The sequence below is a fragment of the Perca flavescens genome, chromosome 1 (assembly GCF_004354835.1).
Source record: "Perca flavescens isolate YP-PL-M2 chromosome 1, PFLA_1.0, whole genome shotgun sequence".
Taxonomy (NCBI): Eukaryota; Metazoa; Chordata; class Actinopteri; order Perciformes; family Percidae; genus Perca; species Perca flavescens.
Window position 1 is genome coordinate 38,436,523 of NC_041331.1, and position 24,983 is coordinate 38,461,505.

Sequence of the window (24,983 nt, forward strand, 5' to 3'; positions counted from 1 at the left end):
TGGGCCTAATAAAGCCCCAAACAAGTTCCTCAGCCAGCTACAAATACGTTGAAAAAAGCTTGAAAATTGTCTGGAAAAAGTGACAAAAATATCAGAAAGTGACAAAAATTTCCATAAAAGTGGCAAAACATTGAGTAAAGCGTCGAAAACGTTAAATCAAAGTGCCTAAAGCATTGAAAAAAATGCATAAACCGCCGGAAAAAGCAACAAAAATGTAAAAAAGAAAAGAAAAAAAGCACCAACATTTTTTGAAAAAGCGACAAAAACAACGTAGGCCTGAATTTATTGTGAACCTAAATTGAAATGCGGGCCGGATCAAAACCTGCGAGGGTTAACAGTTGTGACGGCACTGAGGCCAGAGGAGCAGTGAGAATCAAGTAATCCTGTAACATGGAAACTAGGCTAATAAAACAGCCTGCGGGCAAGCTCATCCAAGAAGTCATTCACTCCAAAACACTACATTTACAAACTTCAGTTGCCACGTCAAGTGAGGGACAGTGCAGCATGCAGGCTTTCAAACAAACCCATAATGTGCTTTAGTTTTTGCCAACATCATTTTGTAATCATCGTGAGCTTGGTTATCATTTTCTTCCTTTAAACAGTGAGTCTCTCATTTGGTAAAGAGACACAGCAGTGCTCTGGCACACCGCTGTTGCTGTTGGCAGAGTAGCTGGAGCAAAAAAAAAAAAAAAAAAAAAAAGTATCTGTAAACGCTTCTGTTTTTTTTTTTTTTTTTTTATAGATGTTTTGAAGCCTCCGGGCCCTGATGTGTGTTCCTCCCGATGTGTACCTACAGTACATACACTCGCAAACTCTGCTGGAATGCAGACATAGCAGAGGAGCTTATAGACTAACACTCGTACAGGCCTCCAAGTGCTCGATGTGTAGAAGCATATAGGCAGAGCCTGGCTGCAGGGAAACTGTTGGTGTGTACATTAATCAGATTAATGGCCGTGAGTTTTTCCAGTGGAGCTTATGAGGTCTGGACCTGCTTCTCTATCCGTCACTCCCTCATCCCTCCCTCAGCTGGTCTCTCCCCTCCTCCTCCTCTTCACTGGCCTGACCCATTTCTCTATAAACCAACAACTAGAATCCTCTTTCTCTCTCTCTCTCTCTCTCTCTCTCTCTCTCTCTCTCTCTGCTACCATCACCCACCTCTTTAGCAGGCCTGTATAGATGCAGATATCTCCATATTGTCTATTGAATGACACAGTTGACAGGATTCCATGTCTCTGATCCTCTTTGTGCTTCTGAACTGAGAAAAGAAATTGAACTAAGATATCAGTAGTGAAGTAAATCGTACTGCGCTTTGAATGGGAAATGCCTGAACCAGCTTGTGTTTTTGACAGGTTTATTGTAATTTAACTGACAGGAGATCAATCCAGCCAGTGGCTTTTTAGTGTATTAGGAACAGAAATAGTGGTGTTTGCTGTGGTAGTTTGGGCTACAGATCTGCAGCTGTAAAGGTCTTTTTAAAAAGTGTCTTCACTTCACAAAATGTTTTTTGCAATCAGAACTCTGATGCAAAACCACAGATGACAAATGCAAACCACAACATTTAAAGGAATACTGCAAAAATATATCTTTGGAGTATCAAAACTCTCATTCTGTAGGCGTTAAAGGTGGTCATGAAAGTTTTGTGTCTTGTCAGCTTTGCTGCCAACAAAGCATCACGACTTCAATAGAAACTTCTCAAACCACTCCTGCAGCATAATCCACTTCTCCAATGTTCAACTGTATGTTCCCTGACTTTTCATCTAGTGCCGAGCCTGGTTGACACCAGACCCACTCTCAGTTGTATATACAGTACATATTATTTCTACAAGTAAAGTTTTGTAAATCAACTTGTCCAGCTGCTTGCCATTTTCGTAGCACTTTTTTCTGTCCACATTTTTCTAGCGAAGATGGAACTTGGAAGATTATGTCTTTTATGTTTTTTATCCCGCCTTTAAGGCTCTGATTTGCTCAATTGTTTTTCCCAACCGGGAGAAATTTGAAGCAGTGATCAGAGGTCTGGAACCAGGATAAATGATACTCTAAAGACAGATTTCTTTGCGAGTATGTCCTTAAAATACAAACGTACACGATAAAATGACTGTTTAAGTCTTTGTGGTGAGGCAGCCACACCTTAGCATCACACAAGCACAAAGGGAAGTAGAGGTGTAGAATTCCGTTGTTTATGTCATTTGATACGTGATTAATGTATTTGGTTGCATCTGTAGTAAGTGCGCACTTTTCCTTCGTTTATTTGAGCTCGACAAACCAGCTCCACATGTCCTTTTATGCTGTTGCTGTGTTACAGAAACCGCGTGAGAAGATGCTTGTGTGTTGCTGTGTTATAAGACCTGCTCTTTCTTTTCCTCACTCTGTCTCTTAGGCTTGTAAATGTTTCTATTTCACGTTCCTTTTTCCACACAGCGGTGGCAAGCAACACTTATCTCATCCCGGACAGAGTTTGTTTTCTCCTGCACTTCCCTCGTCTCATCGCTTGTACGTCGCCAGCTTCGCTCTCTCATTGCTCTCGTCTTTCAGCGTTCCTTCCATCTCTCTTGCCCTCTTTCAACGGCACTCCTGTTCTCTGTCGGTCAGGCCTGACACTCTGCTGTCCAGATTTGGATCAAAGACCAACCTGTAGCTTTTGGATGGCTTCAGGATGGTTAATGGAGTGAATGAAAATTAAACCAGGGGCTAAATTGACACAAACATTCTTGAGACAAAAACAGAGCTGTGATGGATGACAGTTTTTTTAAGTTTTTAATGATTCCTGGGTATTTCCGTAAGATCATAGAAATCCCCATAAGTTGTAACAAGAAAACGGGTCTTATAAAACAGCTTGCGGGCCTCAGTCACTATTTCAAGTGACAGCTTTTATGTATAATCCAAACAGTACGTTTTGTTTATGTCTCGAGGAGAGAGATGATTTATAACCTGGGTGGTTGAAAACCTGGTATGCAGATGCTTTTAAAGGAAAAGTTCAATATTTTGTAAAGTATAGTGGCTTTCTTTGAGATGGTTATATGAAAAGATTGATATTACTAACCAGGTTTAGGTCTTTAACCTAACGTAAGTGAAAGTGTTGAAATATGAAAACATCAAACATGCATTTAATATAAATGAGATGAGAGTATGTCACGTTATCCCTCACCACTGTTTGCTCAGCCCTGTTAAATTGTATGTAAGGGAGGCTTGGGGTTTTCTACCCGGAAGTTATGGTAACAAACATTGTGATTGGGTCTATAGTAAAGGGAAAAAAACTATGTGGAACTATGCAACAGTGCAATACTTAATCATCAAGGGGTCATCTGTGAGTTTTTAGAAATGATGGCCTGTCAAACAGACGCGTCATCTTCCAGATCGCTGATAATTGATCGCCTTTAGATCATCACATTGGCTCTAATGGTGACAATGGTCTGGTACATAGTCTCCTACAGCTACCACGCTCTGCCTTCTGACTATACTTATCTACAGCTCCAGCTGGTCCCTGGCCTCCAGAATGGTCGAGTGTGTGTAAGGCTGAGTTGTCCTTTTCTTTCAGTCTGCTGTACTCCGCCTCGCTGTGATCCGCTTTTCCGCCGAGTTTTCTGCCCTGGCCTCGACCAGAGAGCCGTGACGTGGTTTGTTGTGAGTTCCTCTCAGAGCCTCGGGCTGTCGGACGTTAACAGGAGTGAGATCACCACATGCGCGGGGGTGTGAAATGTTGAATTAATTGCTTAAAAGACCTCCAATTACATTTGATTCCCAACTTGGAGATCAAATGTTGCTGCATTGTTTCATGGACATGAGAAAAGTTTTCAGTATGTCATACTTTAGTGACAGTTACGTGTTGATATCACAGGATATTGACAAGGAGTTTTTTCGAACAATGTTTTTATTATTTCCTTGTGACCCCGTCCCAAACCCACAACAAAATTTCTCTCTCAACCTCGGCCGTATTACAACAATCAAAAAAACAAAAAGCTTATGATATGACAGTATTACAGTAGCAGCGCTCCTATGTCTTCTCCTTTTACAAACCGGTCAAACGGCCTTCAGATTTTATCATACACCCTCTAAATATGTCAGTCTCTCCGTGGACATACATTGCGCCATATTTTTGATTGTAGGTGCCTCCATTTTCTTCCAAATGAGAGCGATAGTCCTTTGTGTAAACTGAGGGGATTGAACCCAAGTTTAGGCTCAGGGGTCGAGGAATGTAAACATCCTCAAGGAACACGCACGCACGCACAGAGAAAACTCCCCAGAAATACCGTACGGTTTAAACCGTGTGAAATGCTCGCTGTTTAGTTAGGTTTTTGGCATCTAAAGTACTTGGTTAAGTTTAGAATAACATCCTGGTTAGTTTGAGAAACCTGAGACCGCCATCTCGATGTAATTGCTCCTAACTTCTATCATCCCTCTGATACTTTTTTAGTTGCTTATCTCATTTAAGTATTCATTTATGTATGTACTTTGGTTGTTATTCTGGACTCTTCTACGTTGATACTAATAAATAAACTATGGAGGAAAAAACAGAAAAACATCGTGGTTAGGGTTAAAATCATGGACGTTTGTTACGTTACTTCACCGGTTTCGTACGTGACGTAATTCCGCCTCCAGAACGCTGCGCAGGCGCGCCCGGGGGAAAATAGGGGTTATCCTTCATCCCCTTACTTTCTTTGCTCCCGTCAGAATTAATGCAGCCGCTAGAGGGCGGCGCCACTATAAAAGTCAATATGAGTCATATTTGTTGCTTGAACAAACGACTTATGGGAGCGTTTTTCAGGGGAGGAGAGGCTCAGAGGACTTCATTTTGATGATTTGATACTATAAATAAAATGTAATTGAATTTGATTTAGAAATTACCCCCCCACGTCTGTGTTGCGCGCGGCGCATTTACATGGGATAAGTGAAGTCTGTTTTTTTTACTCAAATTTACCGACATCCCTCGGTTTGAGGTGAAGTCTCTGTCAAAACTTTTATTTTCAATCGTCAAAACAGCCAGTACAAACCCAAATCACAGAGATGCTACTTGTACTGGACTAATATTGTCACACAACCTGGCGAAATATGCCAGGTAATTATTACAAATTACTAGAGGTCCCCAGGTAATACAAGTCCCATGCAAATAGGGCTTTAGTGATTTTATATATATATATATATATATATATATATATATATATATATATATATATATATATATATATATATATATATATATATATATATATATGGAGCTGCTCCCCCCGCGACCCGACACCGGATAAGCGGACGAAGATGGATGGATGTGTATATATATATATATATATATATATATATCTCTATCTATCCAGAGATAATATCTTGGTAACGAACATGAACCTAGATCAGTGTGCAGTCTTGTGGTCACTCTACCCCTCTCAATCACTACTTTAGTTATCCAGAGCCAGCTGAGTCATGCCAGTCTAGTAAAGTGTGGCGGGTACACTTAAACTTAAACTATACACGTCACAGTTTATGGGACTGTCGTGACTCAAGACAAGTCATGTATCATGTAGTATGTGTTACTATTTACTTGGAGCTCTGTGTGTACGTTGTTACAACTCAGTTTATCAGGCAGAAACAAGGCCAGAGCTGGCCTCTCTTTACACTTTACCCATTTCTGATCCTGAGTTTTGTGCCAGGTAGAGAGGTGGGTCAGTACCGTGTTACTATGGAATCCACGCAACTTCTAGGCAAGACACGACAAGACGATTTGTACAGGTCCTATCCCCTGACCAATCAGCTATCCTAACCTTAGCCACTCGAGGTAAATTCCTAACCCCAAACAATCGAGCTGCTTCATAGGGCGGGACTTGCCTAGAAGTTACGTTGGGTCCATAATAGACCAGGACCAGGATAGTTTATCTTGGCTTGTACACCTGCGCCAAGGCAGATCCTGCTTTATGCTAATAAAGTGCTATGTGTCGGTGTGAAAACTAAAGCACCAGATACAATTAAAAAGTCTGGGCCCTTCCAGTCCTTCCCAACCTTCCAACTGTATTGTAAACAAACATAAAAGCATTAACATAAAAGGGGCTTTGTCTCTCTCTCGTTTTAGAAACTAATTGATGAAAAACGATAATGCCGGTCTTAAATACAGCTGTAGTTTTTGTTAGAATGAGGCCCCGGCTCTTGTAACAGAGATCGATTTGTGTTTGAATGTTGCGTATGGGAAATTCATGGCTGAGTGGCTGTTTTTCTATGAAGGGAACGTGTTGCATTAAGTTCTTTTGTGGTGAATGGTAACTCGCTGTTGACATTTTAACAGTTGTATTTATTCTGACAGCAGGTATAGTTAATAATACAAGTGCAAGCAGCCAAACCTCCTTGCTTTCCATGAGCCGCACCCTGATACTCACACTCACGCACGCGCGCAAACAAACACCCTTCTGTCCTGTAGGATATAGGAGCAGTAATTAGCAATCCATGGCAAAGTCATTTTTCTCATACTCACTCATGTTCCAGCATGCTGGTGGCAGATACCTCCGCTGCTAGCATACTTACCATTCACCTGTGACACACACACAAACACACACACGCGCTCGGCCGACCTTCTGTTGCCTCCACCTGTGCTGCACAGTCTCTACAGTGTGGAGAGAAAATTATAACTCCGCTGTATCGTCTGGGAGTTGTGATGTTTGATTTTGTGTTGTTAAACGTCTTAGCGTTTGGCTAATCTTGAATGCCACTTGTCTCCTTAGACACAACACACACACACCTACAGATGCATATTAAATCTTTTATTAAAGGCTCAGCCGGGTGTAAGCACGTCACACGAGTAAGTACAAGTCCTTGTTCTGTCGTTGCAGTCTAATAGTCTGGGCTAACTGTAGATTTACTTATTTAGACTCCCTCCCACATTGTTCCCTGCGGAGCTCACCAAGGCTACTGTTGTACACTGCATCTAATTTAGCACCAGCCTGCTGCCAGTGCACATCTACATCCACTGCTGTTATTCTGGGAGTCAACTAGTCATTTACATTGAGAGAGAAAGTTGTGAAGTACAGGGAGGTGGAAAAATAACCAGGAACGTCTCACAGTCTTGTCAAGTTGAGCCTGTTGTTGGAGAGCAACAACAACCGTTTATAACATATAGTTATAGTATATAGAGAGACTATAGTTATAGAGCATAGTCTACTCTGTTTGACACTCTTCTACAGTAATAACATAATTAAATAAACCCTCTTGGTGTGTTTTTGATCACTTAAATCACATAGTATATTCACAAAGTAATCAGTTTAGATTTGAGATTTTGACTTATAGATGCAAATAAACATTACTGGTCATAAAAGGAAATGCTGTATACAGCAGTTGTTCCAGTTGATCTACAACATTGACGTTAATGTCAAGTTTGGGGGTCAAATACATAAAAATCTATCCCATACAACATTAATATACTGCAAATTTGTTTTGCACATATGCCAACATAATCAAAAAGTGTGTGGGGCTTTTATTGACTTCAACTTACAGGAGAACTAGACCTTTATTTTGAAACAAGCTCTTATTAGAGACCTTTTATTTTTTAAATTTAAAAGTTTAAAAATATAGTAATTTTATTATTTTTAAGTGAGACGTATCCCTGTTTTCCAATCTGCCCTCACTAATTGTGTTAATTTTGAACTTTTTAACTTAACATTTCCTCAATCTGTTTCAAATTAAAAGCCTCCCAGCATTTCAGGGGACAGAAAAGCTGCAGGAATGTTTTGGTCATCGAGAAAGCATGGCTAAGTAGAGTAGAGAATCATTAATTTATCACAGTCAATCAATGAGTAAAAACAGTATTTGTGCTAAAAATAGAAACTCAGAGCAACACAGAGGGCCCTATCTTGCACCCGGCACAGTGCGGCGCCAGGCCCGACGCAAGTGTCTTTGCTATTTTAAGACCGTCCGGCGCCCACGTCGTTTAAATAGCAAATGCACCTGTGCCCATCTCTGCGCCCATGGGCGTGCTGGTCTTACAGGGAGGTGTGTTCAGGTGCATTCTCAACGTATTGCTATCTTGAGGCAGCAGGAAGTGAATGCGCCATTGACTAACAAAAACCTGGTCTAAAGTCAATAGCGCAGCATTTCGTTGTTATTTTAACAGTAAAATGTGCCTAGGCACAGCGCGCACACACTATGCTTGTTAAACACACAGGGTGAGTCAGCGCTTGGCTTTTAAAGGGAATGGGAGATGACATGTTACATCCAAAACACACCTATGAATTAATTAAGAAAACTAAGTACAACCCTTTTGAACCATGCGCCTGGCGCACAGACCCTTTTTTTTTCTGCCGTCAAACTAGCAAAAGTGGATTTGGACTCACCCCAAACACAACTGCGCCGTGCGCTTCTGGCCTTGAGACAGGGTTTTGTCCAATGGGAGCACAGCATGGAGGAAGGCAATGTATAGAGAAGTCAGGTCACAGTGAACTGTTGACAGGGTTCATCGGCAGAGTCCCTGCAGAGCTGAAGAAGTCCTCTCAGGTCATGTTGGAGTGCAGTAGCCAGAAGGGAGAAATTTATATTAAACTGATATGTTTTAGTTTAATGACCATGGCCTCTTTCTGTGCAGTTGGTTATCGCTCTGTAGAATTTCTTTGCTTATAGGTAATCTGTAAAACTTTACTTTAATTCCCCCCCAGACTAAGAAAAGAACTAAGAAAGGTTAGAAATACTAATCATAATTTTGTCCAACATAAATATTTGTATTTATTTTTCATCTTGCGACCACTTAGATTTATCTCGGGAACCCCTCCTTTATTTAAAAACATATCATTAATATTATGAATGTGTTAATAATGATTTCTTGTTGGAGTGTGACTTTAAAGGTTACCTGTGGAGTTTTTATTTTATATTTTTTTTACCTCTAGTAGCACTATGGATCTGATTTTCTTCTTTTTTTAAAGATTATTTTTGGGGCATTTTAGGCCTTTATTTGACAGGACAGCTGAAGACATGAAAGGGGAAAGAGAGGGGGAATGTCATCCAGCAAAGGGCCACAGGTCGGAGTCTAACCCGGGCCCGCTGCATCAAGAAGTTAACCTCTATATATGGGTGCCCGCTCTACCAACTGAGCTATCTGGGCGCCCATGGAGCTGATTTTTTTTTTTGAACATTTTTATTTAAGTAAATGCACATCTTAATTGACTTTTGTTTTTTACAAACATAGAAGAACAATGGCACACTCGGCAGTGTCTTACACAAAAAAAAAAAAAAAAAATTAAGTAATCATAAAATGTCAATGGGTATCTAAAGTAACAATTACATCTTTTCAGCAGTATTCTTTATCTACATATTATTGCAAAGAATTATCTGACAATTGTGTCTGAATGAGATTATATAAATTTGAAACTGTTTTTTTCTGTGATATTTTTGATCAAATAGGATTCCATTAAGGTAGGCAATTTTTTCAAAGCTTCCCATTCCCCACTCGACCTTATATAGTCCCGTATCTGCAAATATCTGACCATTTTTTGGGGGGAAAGTCCATGTTTGTCTTGTAATTGTTTGAAGGATTTTAGGATTTCCCCATCAAACATCTGGTGTACAGTTATCAGTCCCTTCCCTGCCCAATTCAAGAAACCAGGATCTGTTTTACTTGGAGGAAAGTCACTCAATTTGGCTATTTGAAGTGCACGTGAAGTTGTTAGAGGAATACCCAATCTCTTCCTCAACATTGACCCTATACGATGAGTACAGGCAATCCATTCATTTTGTATTTTAAGTTCTCTCCATTTCTTTTGTTCCAAAAATAATGCCGTCTCCAAGGGAACCAATGGGCTCGAGAAGTTCTCCAACCACAACCAATTTGTATCCACATCCTGAATCACCCATTCTACTATTGCTCGTAACTGTGCTTCCCCATAATACAGCTTAAAATTGGATAGACTCAAGCCACCAACTCCCTTAGAGCTGCACAGTAATCTCTTCCGGATCCTGGGTTTTTTCCCCTGCCACACAAATGTAGAAATCCTCTTATCCAGATTTTTAAACACAGATGTAGGTATCCATATAGGCAAGGCCTGGAAAAGATACCAGAGACGAGGGAAAATGTTCATCTTTATCACTTCTATTCTGCCTATTAAAGACAGGGGGAGAATATCCCAACGCCCCACATCTGCTTTGATTTTGGACATTAGTTTACCATAATTCTCATTATACAATTGGGAAGCATGAGGCGTAATAACCACACCCAAATATCTGAAGCCCCGGGTGGGCCAGTTAAATGGAGCCATTTTGTCCAATTCATTTGGTTTGTCCCCTACCAACCACAAAGCTTGTGACTTGGTTTCATTGACCTTTATAGCCCGAAACTAATCCAAATTCTCTCAGAAGTCAATGGGTTAGAAATATATAAAATAACGTCATCGGCATACGGTGACAGTTTGAACTCTGTGTCTCCGACAGTTACTCCTTGTACTCTATGATCTTCCCTAATCAACTCTGCCAATGGTTCTATACTAATTGCAAACAACAGGGGACTGAGCGGACAACCCTGCCTGGTTCCTCTTTTAAGCACAAATTTGTCCGAGATATAGCCATTCACCCTAACTTTGGAGGTAGGATTCAAATACATCACCCCAATCCAGTTGATAAATTTAGAATGGAATCCCAATTTCTTTTAAAGTATACTCTAAAAACAACCAGTCCACCCTATCGAATGCTTTCTCAGCATCAAGGCTGAGAAGTATTGATGGGTCTGTTTTTTTCCTAGCTATTGTCATTATATTTAATGTTCTCCTAATGTTATTAATTCCCAATCGACCTGGTATGAAGCCAGTTTGGTCAGTACCAATTACATGTTTTATACACTCCTGTTCAATTGATGAACAAATCTTTATAAACTTCCAGAAAACCAGTGGTTAGCCCTTGAAATAAGAACAACTGAAGAACAAGTAAAGGGCATCCCACTCCCGGTGTCCATTGGGCAGAGAGCACTTGCTCTCCTGGTAAAGTGCACATTGTGCAGTGGAGACGATCTTCCAGGCAAACCTGTGGTTGCATTCAGACCGTCCCAAGGCCAAGATCAAATACACGCCCACCCCCCATCCAGACAGACCCAGTACCAATGTACTTCAGTGCAAAAATGTTAAGCCTAACCTGTCCAGTTTTAATCATCTACGTCCCTTCCATAAATGAACTACCTTATATCTGATGTCTTCAGGTGTTGCCGTTTTTTTTCCCTCCCGTTGGGCTGCGTTGTCCAGGCTTCATGCGCCCTCTCCATCTCAAGGACATCTCTGTCCTCCAAGGCGATGTCCACCCTCAAATCTTTCAGTGTAGGTTGTGCTTCAAGCAATGTTGCAAAAATGCGGGTACCTGATTCCAGGGAAACCTTCAGCTGGGCAGGGTACAGTGTCTGGGCCTTGATGTTCTTCTCTTTGAGCTTTTTTATCGCCTGCCGGACCTTTTTCCTCTTCCTCTGCACTTCAGACGAATAATCGTGGTCAAAATAGATTGTGTGGCCTTCAAACTGGACATTGCGTTGTTTCCATGCTTGTTGTAGCACTGTCTGCTTCACCTGAAAGTCCAAAAAGCGGACTATGATAGACCGTGGCGGTGCCGCGCCTCGGGGTTTTGGCCCAAGGGCTCGGTGTGCTCTTTCCACTTTAGGTTCAAGACCCTCTGGCAGTTTCACCATAATCCTCAGAAAGTGTATCATAAAGTCAACCATGCCATCTTTCTCTGATTCCTCCGGGATCCCATATAAACGGATATTGTTGCGGCGCAGTCGGTTCTCCATATAGTCGCATTTACTCGTGAGATCAGCTTCCCTGCGCAACCGGTATCTTGGCACCCTCCCGTGTTTAACATGACTGTCTTCTGTAACACTCTGTTCTCAGCTTCGGTCATTCTTTGTTCCAAGTCGTCTGTGCGTGTTGCTATCTCGGTCAACTTGGTCTCCATTCTGGTGAGAGAGGATTTTAGATCTCGAAACGAGTCCGTGTTTTTTTGTCGGAGTTTTCGTAACTCCGCTAGCGCATCGTTCGCCCCCGTGTTAGCCATGTTGTTAGCATCCCCGCTGGTTTTCACTGGAGTAGCTTCAGCTAACGTTAGCTGTTTGGGGCCTGGTCTTCCCTCCTCCATTTTACTCCCTTTTCCTACTTCTTTCCTGCTCGGATTTTGGATCGGCATATCCACTGAGTTTTCTCTTTCACGTAGTCTCGTATTCATTTATCAATAAACTCTTTTAATGGCTATTTTTAATGGTAATTTTATCTAGTTTCTCCTTTTGGCTGTTTGAGTCTTAGTTTTGTTGAGCATGACGAGGCAGAGACATAACACACTTAAATATGATTTTGTATTTGAGTTATTATCAGAGACGAGTCTGTACAAATGTTTGTGCGTCTTCTTTCCGATGAGTGAGAGCCATTGTGGACGAACGGGACTGGCTGACAGATTCCTGCCTCAGTAACTGTGTGTGTGTGTGTGTGTGTGTGTGTGTGTGTGTGTGTGTGTGTGTGTGTGAGAGAGAGAGAGAGAGAGACACACACAGTTGTGTGTGTGTAGAAGAAAAAAATTGGGCAGCGGTGTGGAGAAATTAGGCAGTGACGATGAAAACTCTGATACTCGAAACGGAGGACGTGTATTCTTTTACAGATGTCTTTTATGGAAATCATAAAAGCCTCCTGACCCCTCGACATACAGTGCATTATTTATATTTTATTTTGCGTTTATTAATTCTATTGTTTCACTCTTTTTAGTTATGTTAAAATTTTCAGTTTCAATCAGTTTGGAGACCTTTGAACTACACCTAACTGTGTAAAAGTTGCTATGAAACCAATGTGATTGGTAGATGTCTTGATTTTTGTGTCCTCTATGTGTTGAGATAAGTCTGATTTGATAAATACAAAATTGTACGATTGTCAATGAGTAACTAGGCTGATGACCTAGCTTGTGAAACCTGATACCATCTCTCTCTCTCTCTCTCTCTCTCTCTCTCTCTCTCTCTCTCTCTCTCTCTCTCTCTCTCTCTCTCTCTCTCTGTGTGTGTGTGTGCAGTCTTTTCTGTAGCCGCAACCATTCTGTGCTGTAAGGCCAACCCCAATATGTCTTCCAATGGAGACCTCAGCGACCTGGGGAGCTCGGACAGCTTCTGGGAGGTACAGTGGGAACACACACACACACACACACACTTCATACATGCAGACTTATTACTAACGTTAGGAGAAAACTCTAATGGGAGGGATGAATTATTAAATTATGCACTGGACTGGTAGTGCTTGCTCACACAATGTTCACACACCCAGTGATCTACCATGGTGCTAAGCTGCAACATTCTGGTAGCAATTAGGGGTTTAGGATCTTACCCAAGGAAGCTTCGACGTGTGGGCAGGAGGAGCTGGGGAAAATGAACCACCAGCCCTGTGATTACAGGACAACCCGGGTTCGGTTTACTGAGCCACAGAATTACAAAATCAGTTACTTAGTTAACAAACAGCAGACATTACGATCTTTGCATGTGAATTATTACACCAGCACAGGTACAGTATTAGTCAATAGTAGGCTACCCTCACTATATTTTGTACTGGTCCGGAAACGATACTACTATACCACCATGTGTTGCGTACTTGTTGAGGCTATTGGAGCAGCTGAGAGGAGCAGCCGTAGGTGGTGTTTAGATAGAGACACAGACACATAATGAGTCCCTGCTGACTGACTGCCAGCTTCACAGCCCTCCATCTGGAAAAACCACATACCTTCCACTCACTCTCTGTTCGGTCTGTCCTCTTTCACTATTAGCAGTTTGTATGTATTTTAGTCTGTGTACATCATCGCTAGTCTACTAAGTATTGAACTGACAAGACCAACTGATAGAACCGTAGAGAAGCATTTCAATGCCCAAGTTCAGTCTTGTTTCTGTTTCCTCACTTACTGTGTGTGTGTGTGTGTGTGTGTGTGTGTGTGTGTGTGTGTGTGTGTGTGTGTGTGTGTCCCTCCCTCTGCAGCCTGGAAACTACAAAAGGACAGTGAAGCGGATAGACGATGGCCACCGGCTGTGTAATGAAATAGTCAGTTGCTTCCAGGAGAGGGCAAAGATAGAGAAGAGTTACTCTCTGCAGCTGAGCGACTGGGCCAAGAGGTGGAGGGGTGTCGTGGAGAAAGGTGAGTCAAAAAACCCAGATCATATGGGCTTGCAGGCTGCAGCAGACAATGAAAAATGAAAAAAAGCATTGCTAGGAATACCCAACTATGTCATGGCAGGTGTAATGTAACCTGACTCCGCCAGATGGATTGCTTCCCATTTTCTCGGCATATCCATCTGGGAACTTTCCGTTGGAGAACTTTTGGGAAGGGGCGGAATACTGGTTATTTGATTGGATGAACCATCTGTCTATCACCTATGTTGGTGATAGACGGGCCAAATCAACCAATCAGATCCACGAAGAGTATGAAAATACAACCACAAGCCCGCCCCTGCTGCTGCAGGCAAAGCATAGCTCGTAAGCTCAGCATGCAAGCAACATGTCGGTAAAGGAGATTTGCCATTTGTGTAACGAGAATTTAGGAATAAAAGGCACCATTTCAGGTTCCTGGACCATATTCCAAAAGAAGGATCCAAGAGAAAAAAAGCATTAGCGAGCGGCTAACAGAATTAGGGCTACCGCTGGTTGATAATACTGGTTAGCTGATTGGATAAACCATCTGTCTATCACCACCTAACCCACCTCAAAACCAACGCCGATTGGCCCGGTCATTTCGGCTAACGGCTCCAAATTTTGTCTGCCTCAAGATGCCAGACTGATCTGCGAGTGGAAAACTGGAGCTCGCGAGATCAGGACGGTCTCACGAGGCTAGGTGTAATGCTCAGGACCCAAGAAAGCACAGTGTTGAGTGTGAAGTTACTTGGATGAGCCGATTCTTGAGAAAGCTTGAGCAGTTGGTCCATCCCAAACAAGCACATTTTGAACGGGCATTGCAATAGTTAAACATTTCAGTGAGTCAGTTCACGTTCTTGACGTTATATACACAAACGAGCCAACCAACAAGAGCGATTGGTCGGTCTCTCTTTTTTTTTTTTTCTTCCGTTTCAAGCTAAATGGGATGGTAAGAGTGTGTCTCCTCTCCCCACTCTCGCCCCTCAGGTCCTCAGTATGGTACGCTGGAGAAAGCGTGGCACGCCTTCATGCAGGCGGCAGACCGACTCAGTGAGATGCATCTGGAGATGCGGGAACGGCTGGCGGGCGAGGACAGCGAGAAGGTGCGCATCTGGCAGAAGGATGCCTTCCACAAGCAGATGATCGGAGGCTTCAGGGAGACCAAGGATGCAGATGACGGCTTCCGCAAAGCACAGAAACCCTGGGTCCGCAAACTGAAAGAGGTGAGGGCTGTCTGAGTGGTTTGTTTTTTATAACACTAGACGCCTGTGTTGTATATGATCAGGCGATTGATATTCCCCGGTAGTAACTGTGTTTACATTCTTTCATTTACTTTATGATACAGAGTGACTGTGAGCTACACACAGAGATTTATAGCAGTTTATAACATAATTTTGCTCTATCTCATTCCCGAATAGGAGACTACCACCTTGCAACTGATGTGTTTACATTCATTCATTCATTCATACATACAGAGCGGTGAATGCGGTGGGCAGGAGGTCTGCAGTGTAATTGCTTTTTTCGATGCTTGTTACTGTAAAGAAGAAGACTTCTGACAATATTTCTTTAACTTCTTTAATGTCGTCTTCACTCTCAACAAATTCCATCAGCATCAGAAACATGTAGGGGAAAACACAAGCAGCCAATCGCAGTTCTTTCCATACTTACATGGTATCTCCACTGTCGGCGTATTCCTGACCTGCGCAGTTACATTTTACATTAGCTTGGTGCACAAACCTTGGAGCATTTCAAAAGGTCTTTTTTTTTTTTTTTTTTTTTTACCTCTTCAGAACTCTTCAGATTGTTTAAAACAGGACGTAAAGATTATTAAATTGTAGCAAGATCAAACGCTGAAAATTTGTTGATGACATTTCTAGGAGGAGATTGCAAGAGCACTTACTCATTTAACCTCCAACTTACAGTTACAGTGGCATTTTACCATATATTTAATAATCTAATATGTTAATGTTATGTTTGTACAAATAAAATTTAACATAATTGTTGTATCTGACCTTGTTCACTATCATCATTTTTCTCTGCACTGCAAAGTATGAGATAGCTTTGTGATTGGGAAGAGATGCTACTTTGAGAGGAGCCACTTTGTTCAAGGCTCTTTATTATCATGCGCTCAACAATAACCGAAGTAGTCGTTGGCAATGAAAGTCTTTAGTCTCAGGCACCGCCACTAATGCTTGTTTAATAACTAAAAGAAAATCACACAACTAAAAGCAAAATCTGTATCTAAGACCAAACGAAATAGGGCAAGTTAAGATATAGTGTCATCTAAACAAAAAATATAAATGAAATAATACAACTTGCAGACAGCATTGCCAAATTAATAAAACAATGTGAAAAGAAAAGTAAAAAGGAATGTAGTAATGTGTATATGCAAAATTAGGAGAGAATTAAAAAACTATATTATGTACATACATATATCCATGTATATACATACATATACAGTACAGGCCAAAAGTTTGGACACACCTTCTCATTCAATGTTTCTTTATTTTCAACATTGTAGATTCTCACTGAAGGCATCAAAACTATGAATGAACACATACGGAATTATGTACTTAACAAAATAACTGAAGAAGAAGAAGATTTATTTATTTATATTAGGACAATGCACATTAATCAACATTTCTGTCAATGCGCCAGTGTTAGCCAGTCGGCTAATTTTCAACTGTAGTCCTAGTTGCATGCATGTCTTTATGGTGGGAAGAAACCGGAGCACCCGGAGGAAACCCACACAAGCACGGGGAGAACATGCAAACTCCACACAGAAAGGCCTGGGACAACCTGGGTTCGAACCCAGAATCTTCTTCCTGTGAAGCAGAAGTGCTAACCACTGAGCTTCCTCAAAGTAGCCACCTTTTGCTTTTTTTGATAACTCTGCAAACCCTTGGTGTTCTCTCAATGAGCTTCATGAGGTAGTCACCTGAAATGGTTTTACCTTCACAGGTGTGCCTTGTCAGGGTTAATTAGTGGAATTTTTTCCTTTATTAATAAAAAAGCAAAGGGTGGCTACTTTGAAGAATCTAAAATATAAGACATGTTTTCAGTTATTTCACACTTTTTTGTTAAGAACATAATTCCATATGTGTTCATTCATAGTTTTGATGCCTTCAGTGAGAATCTACAATGTAAATAGTCATGAAAATAAAAAGGAAACGCATTGAATGAGAAGGTGTGTCCAAACTTTTGGCCTGTACTGTATGTATAAAAGCTAATTATATTTGACATTATGAGTGTCGACGGTGAGTGAGTCATGTTTGTAATGTTCGACTATTCAAATGTGTCAATGAGGAAACAAGACTGCATTTTGAGAAACATAATAAGATGTGGTGAATGTCATCAGAGCTCTATTGATTGCAACAGCAAATCAAAGTGTGTGTGTGTGTGTGTGTGTGTGTGTGTGTGTGTGTGTGTGTGTGTGTGTGTGTGTGTGTGTGTGTGTGTGTGTGTGTGTGTGTGTGTGTGTGTGTGTGTGTGTGTGTGTGTGTGTGTGTGTGTGTGTGTGTGTGTGTGTGTGTGTTAAGGTGGAGGTCTGTAAGAAGAGCTACCATCAGGCCAGGAAGGAGGAGTGGACGGCGTTTACCAGGGAAACGCACGCCAAGGCCGACCCGACCAAGTCGCAGGAGGAAGTCCGCAAATACACGACCCGGGCGGAGCGCTGCACCGAGGAGGCTGAGAAGGTACAAAACGCATACAGTACATGCATATAGTCCCATGTGTAGCTCCACTTGTACCAGTCTGGGTGTGTCAGTGAGTCCAGAAAAAAACATACCCGTGTGTGTTTTTGAGTTATGAAACGTGACCGGGCTTGTCTCCACTGTTCTCTGCTCAAAAAAAAAAAAAAAAAAAAAAAAAACAGCAGAGAAAAAACTCCAGGTCCCGAAAAGGGAAATTGTCAATAGAAAACAGGGAAATCCTGAGACAAATTCAAGGTCAGCAAGTACACAAAGAGCTGCGTCAGAAACGTTTCTGACTTCTGTCATTAAATGTCATTTGGTTTTTGTCATGACAAGTTGACATTGTTTGGGTTGTCTTGATTATGACAACTTCACATTAATCAAAGTGACATTACCAGAAGTTGTCTTAGTCATGACAAGTTGACATTAAATATGTTTGGGATGTCTTTGTAATGACAACTTGACATTAACCAGGATGACATTACTAGAGGATGTCTTGGTCATGACATCTTGACATAATGTCATCCTGTTTACTGTCAAGTTGTTTTAATAAGGACACTCCAAAGAAATGTAATGTCGAGTTGTCGTGATCTTCTGGCAGTGTGGTACAAGTGTCCCAATCCTGAAAAGGGATAATATGTTTCTTAGGTACTTGGCATCAAGCATTCTTTTTGAAACTTACAGGAGTTGAGAGGATTGACACATGAAAAACTGAAAACTGAAAAAAAGCTGTAACTTTGGAAGAAAACCAACTTCATTTGTCTAACTCAAACTGCTCAAGTTTTCTCATTTTAGCTACAGCTGAACTTTTAGGATGAATTTTTACACCGAACAAAGATGGGTGATATTGTCCACCATCACTTACTTTTGAAATCACCCAAGTAAGGAACTCTTCATGGTCAGCTATAATTGGGGGGAGGGAGGGGGGTGATTACAGTGAACAAAACTGATTTGTACGGATAGTATTGTTTGTACGACGATTATGCATCTAAATACTTTACATTAAACATTCTTTTTAAAATTTACAGGAGTTGAGAGGAGTAAAACAAAATAAAACATTTGTCTCACTGAGAAGGAGATTGGTCTGGACTTGGGTTGGGTTGAAATTATTTTTTATTTTGAATACTTTTGTATTAAAGGAAAGGTACATGTTGTTCTTTAACATTATTGTGGTTTGGAGAAGGCGTCGGCCCACGTGGACAAGCAGGAGCACATATGCAAAAAATGCAGTTTTCTTCCTATATGAAACATTTAGCAAAGAGTCGTGCTAAATACTAAGATATTAATTCCTCATATTCAACACCTCACAGCTGAAGACCATTCCATACAGTAGATACAGCCACAGCTTCTCACCAGCAATAGACCTGAACTAAGTGTGTACGCTGCCCGCGTAGCTCAGTGTGTGCTCTGTGTGTGTTTCAGGGGAAGGAGCGCTACACGAAGGCCCTGGAGGAGCTGAACCGCTGTAACCCTCGCTACATGGAGGACATGGAGCAGGTGTTCGACCTCACCCAGGAGGCCGAGCGCAAGAGGCTACGCTTCTTTAAAGACGTCCTGCAGGACATCCACACACACCTCGACCTGTCCGTGAAAGAAGGGTAGGAGAGACACACACACACACACACACACACACACACACACACACACACAGTGATTAGGTGATGGTGAAGGCATGCAGAACGTCAAGGTTTGAATGTGTGTGTGACCATGTGTCTATGTACACAGGGCTTAATAGAAAACTCATGGAGTTGTCCATTAACTATTGACCTCTCATTCTATTTGAACAAGCCAGTGTTACCACGGTAACCACGATTGGTAAAGTCCGACCAGATCTTTGTTCAAATATTGAACAAAAACTTCATCCTTAATTAACTCTTTGAACAGGAAGTGATGAGATTTGATAGGAATGTACTTGGAAAAAGACTTGTTTGTCTTTTGTTTCTTACAGGTTTACATTACAGTAAAATGTTGAAAATCAAAGTCAACCGTAAAGTTGAAATATAGAAGAGACTGTTCAGGTTCCTAATGAAAGACCACCTGTTCTCCTAGAGTGACCTCGGTCTAAACCCAAACTCCAGACTCACAGACTGAGCTCTGTCATTACCTGAAGTGAATTACGAGGGCACTTATGAGCGGTGGTTCCCAACCTTTTTAGTTTGTGATGCCAGTGGCCAGAGGCCTTATGTTTTTGGGTTGTCCGTCTGTCCCAATACAAGAAAAAGTCAAAATTCCTCAACTGTGAAGCATACAGTTAGTGGAATATTGAGTTTGAAGGTTTTGACCCTGGAGTAGTTTGACAAAGAACTGAGCCGTCACAATTTACAAAATTCATCCACTTGGAAGTTTGTGAGATGTGGCTGAAAGCTCCACATAAAAAGCTAGTGAGTGGACCTTAATGAGGTAAAAAAAACAATTGGTGGAATATTTCTATAAACTTGCAATTTTACTCTTAGATTTGCATTTGGACAAACTATTCATATAACTTCCAGACCGGCCTGTTTTCTGTTGAATACAGTCAACAGGCTTTAAGAGGAAGTCCAGTCATCAGTCATTTACCTGCAGCTCCTGGGAAGGTTGGATGTAGATGAATAGATGCAAGTTTTTCCTTTATATCACCTCTGAGTGTAAACAAGCCAGCAAGGAGCTGATACGTCGGACTAGAAAATATGCACATACAATAGCCTTATCTGGAATTCCACCTTTTTAAATAGAGGCTTGAGGATTTTAAAGGCCCAGCCCCCGGAATACACAGTATAATCAGTAACGCTAACATTCAGTGTAATTGTGTGTACAGTACAGTGTATTCCTGGTATACTGCATATTTTGCTTTGTTTGCATTCTACATGCCACATTTTGGCCAAATCAGTACGTTCTGCTAATATAGTAGGTGGTCTTGAATACAGCCATTGTCTTGGTTTTACAGCAACCTAATTGTTTTGATTCACTCTCTGTGGTCTCATCAAACTTGATTTCAGCAGTAGCATGCAGCTGTTTTTAGAAAAAAACATTCTGATAAACCCACTGAACATTACCTGCTCAGCAGCAAACAGCAGACAGACCCAGTTAGAGACGAGCTGGTGAACATAGTACATTTTTAGCAGCTTTTACCAGCTAAAGAGACCTCAGGAGTTGGGAGGAGACCAAAACTGCTGAGCTAAAGCTAAAAGTAGAATGAACATTGAACTCCCATTCGTCAGATGGACAGAAACAAATTAATGTTAATTTTGCTCTGTGTCTGCTGATGTGTAAATAAGGGCTGCAACTAATTAATCACACTATAATTTTCTCGATTTAATCGTTTAGCCTATAATATGACGGAAAATAGTGAATAAAGTGCCCAACAATTTATGTAAGGTCTGAGATGAAGTCATCAAATGTCTTGTTTTGTCAAACCAACAATCCAAAACTCAATTACATTCAGTTTACTATCATATAAGACAGGGAAAATCAGCTTTAAATTAGTTGGGGAACATACTGTAGTGGAGCATTTAATAGCTATAGAAAGAGCTGTGTCCCTTAGAAGTTAATGGATACCATTGAGAATATTGGACTTCATCATCACATTCCTCAAGTGAACACAAACGTGACTTCACAATAATGCTAATGTTGCTCCATGTCAGTCTAATGTGTAAATGAAATGCGTTCAATACAACCATACACCTCTCCAAAAGAGGATAATATGTCAATGTTGTTTACAGCTTGTTCTGCTGCCACAAAGTGACCAAAAAATCAATGAATGCAGCTTTTAACTAAATAACACAGCAGTCACGTTGATGAGATAACCAAAGGCTGAACTGTTCTCTACTAGTGGCTCTGTCAGTAATTTTTAGATACCATCTGTGTTTTTTGGCCACTTAGGGGCAGAGGAAAGTAGTAAACGCAACACTGACATTTTGTCACCTTGATAAACTTGTTGGCAAACAGTTTTCCTATTTACACTGTCAACAGTGCACCTGATGGGCGCCCGGAAAGCTCATTTGGTAGAGCGAGCGCCCCTATATATAGAGGTTTACTCCTCATCACAGCGGGTCCGGGTTCGACTCTGACCTGCGGCCCTTTGCTGGATGTCATTCCCCCCCTCTCTCTCCCCTTTCATGTCTTCCGCTGTCCTGTAAAAATAAAGGCTGAAATTGCCCCAAAAAATGATCTTTTATCTTTTTTTTTGCTCTCTACCAACTCCTCAGGGAAATATCTGTCACTTAAGCTGCTTAATACGACACTACAGTTTGTTCACAAGCTCGTCTATAACTGTGTCTGGTATTTGCTAGTCTATAGCCTTCGTGTTCCACTTCCGGGATTGCTCCGGTGCTGCAGGAAATTCCACCAGATGCATGTATTTTCCGTTTCCTTCCGCTTTCTTTGTGTTGGAATTTCAAATTTGGTGGATTTCTGAGTACTACTGTTGACTGCTTCTCATATCGCTGAATGGTGAATTGAGACCGCTAGCTAGACTATCTGTCCAATGTACGACTATTTCGCAGCGGCTCTGTGTAGAGTTTAACACCACCCATGACGATTCTGATTGGTTTATAGAAATGCCATTAAACCAGAGCACGTTTTCCCTCCCATCCCCAAATGCAGTGTGGAGTAGCCAGACCCTTTGCTCATGCAGGTATTGTGTACGGTGTGTGTTTGGAGCGTTTTTGACGCTATGAGAGCAATGAGGGTGAACCAGAACAATTAAGTTGCAACCAGTCAGATAAACAAAAGCTGAAACTATAAATCTCCATAAAGCCGAGGGAAGCTGCCGATTCAGGTGATTATTCTTTGTATCTTCATCACGGTGAGCGAACCCTTTCACATTGTTGCATTATCTGATAATTCATCAGGGAAATTAAAATGTGACCCATTGAATTTTTAAAGCCCAGTTCAGTCGAGACTATATATATATATATATATATATGTAGTGATGAAACCGCCAAAATCTGATTTACTGCTTTGGTCTAACACCGCTCCCTCTCTTCAGTCTTGCTCACATTCGCTGAGCCTCCACCCAAAACTATGCCAATTTCGATCAGGTGAGAGTTTGTAACGGACTTGACCAGCTGACTTCGCTGTGAGTTGATTGGCTGTCGAAACAAGTGATGTCCCACACGCTGTAAAACCAGCCACTGGCCATCAGCTGCCTTGAATCGAGCTGGTTCAGACCGCTGCAACTTTTCGTTATAAAACGGTTTTGTCTCGTCGTGAATCTTTGGTCTGAACTGCGCTTAAGACCCCAAAAAAGTTATTTAAAAGATCTACATGAAAGAACTAGTTGATTCCTAATTTAAACAAGAGTGATTAGAAAAAATCATCATGACAAACTTTATAGGACACCAAGTCCGACAAAAGAATGTTAAACTTGAATTTAAAATCTCTATTGACAGAACTAAATGAGGAGGAGGAGGAGGAGGAGGAGGGGTTACAGTAGATGTGATGATTGACAGTCCCTTTGCCCAATAGGTTCAAAGGCCTGCACCGAGACCTGGGTCAGACCATCCAAGCAGCCAATGACACCGAAGATCTCAGATGGTGGAGGAACACCCACGGACCGGGCATGAGCATGAACTGGCCACAGTTTGAGGTGTGGAGACACGCACACACACTCACACACACTCACACACACACACACACACACACACACACACACTCACACTCACACTCACACACACACACACACACACACACACACACACACACACACACTCACACTCACACGCATACACTCACTCACACACACACTCTCACACTCACACACACTCTTTAATTCACTCTTGGGATTATTCATACAACTTCATTCATTGATTTAGTTTTTCTTCAAACATCTAGTACTGCACAGTACTAACTATCGTTGTGTGTGTGTCCGAGAGACCAACTGAATATTAAACAGGCTACCAGTGAAAGCCTTGTTGTGTGACTGAGACCTCTGAGTGGGGTCAGGAATGTCTGAACACACACACGCAGATATATTTCATGTAGATGTTTGTGGAAATCTACAGATTTTACTACAGTTCTGCAGACCTGCAGGCCACCGAGGACAAACAAATATTTACAGATAAGACAAAACAGAAGTACAAATGACTGTTTCTTCACAGACTTTAAAGGAACAGTTCTACATTTTGAGATAGACGCTGGTTTGCTTTTGATTAAACCACTCTCATATCTGCACATTAGGTTAAATATGAAGCCGCACTTGCGTAAATTACTTGCCACAAAATCAGCCTTCCAACTCCAGTAAAGCTCAATAACTGACATGTTATATCTCATTTGTTTAATCTGTACGTAACTAAAGCGTAAAACATCTTACGTAACTAAAGCGTAAAAAACATCTTATTCTTGTATGTACATCTCGACAGAGCCAGGCTACGTTATGCTAAGCTAAGAAAACAATTTCAAATATACCTTTAGCACAGTTTTAAGCGAATACTTCAAATCTATTGGGGTTACTTTTGCTTTCAAGAAGCCCTTTTAATCCCAAAGTAAAAACTGGAAGAAAGTCTCAGTTTTTTTATTTCCTGAGAGGTTTTGTGAATTCCGCCTGAGGATGAAATAACAGATTGTAAGTTACACACAGGTTTTTACCACACCCTCTTCACTCTTTGTTTCTGATTCACAATGACTGAATCGTTGTATTGTCCTATTTTCTGTCTGCAGACTTAATTGTCAAGTCATAATAGAGATACAATCATCAGGATTCCTGCCCTCCACTTTAACTTTGGCAGCGCCACACTGACTGTGTGTGTGCGTGTGTGCGCTGTCCACACCTGGATCCTTTTCAATTTCGAATCATACAAAAGAGTTGACATATAACACTCAAAAATGCAGCAGCTGGACCCCCAGAAAGTCTGTTTGAAGGTTTCAGATTTCAGTTTTCAAATCCATTTTGTCTGTTCTCAGCATGTAATGTGTGTGAGTAAAGATTACTTTGGCCATGTTCAAACTAAGCCTGTCAAGTGGTCGCACGATGCTGAACAAAATTCTGTCAGTTCAGAGCCTGCAGTGTTGTTCATTTATGCTTACAAAGAAGTACATAAAATAAGAGTAATATTATTAAAAGATGGTAAAATAAAAATAAAAAACAAAGTACATAAAAACAGTGTGCAAACTAGAGATGTACTTTCAGAATTTAAAGTGTAGTAGGAATAGAGTGCAAGTTTTAGAGCTCAATCATAGGCGCATGGAAAGACAAATGTTTTTAACTTTTTTTCATTTCATTTGCTACATTTGGCTC

The 24,983-nt window shown here is 41.2% G+C and overlaps 1 protein-coding gene across 4 annotated transcripts in view; it reads left to right on the forward strand.

Moving 5' to 3' along the window:
* pacsin3 (protein kinase C and casein kinase substrate in neurons 3) overlaps positions 1-24,983 on the forward strand; it is a 48,362-nt gene that overhangs the window by 10,745 nt on the left and 12,634 nt on the right. For 2 of the 4 annotated variants that reach the window (XM_028582644.1, XM_028582668.1), the window contains 6 exons: positions 12,982-13,082; positions 13,929-14,085; positions 15,066-15,301; positions 17,618-17,773; positions 19,193-19,368; positions 23,216-23,336. In XM_028582644.1, coding sequence (XP_028438445.1) covers positions 13,029-13,082; positions 13,929-14,085; positions 15,066-15,301; positions 17,618-17,773; positions 19,193-19,368; positions 23,216-23,336 — 900 coding nt within the window. In that variant the 5' untranslated portion in view covers positions 12,982-13,028. The other 2 variants (XM_028582660.1, XM_028582651.1) reach the window with 2 other exon arrangements.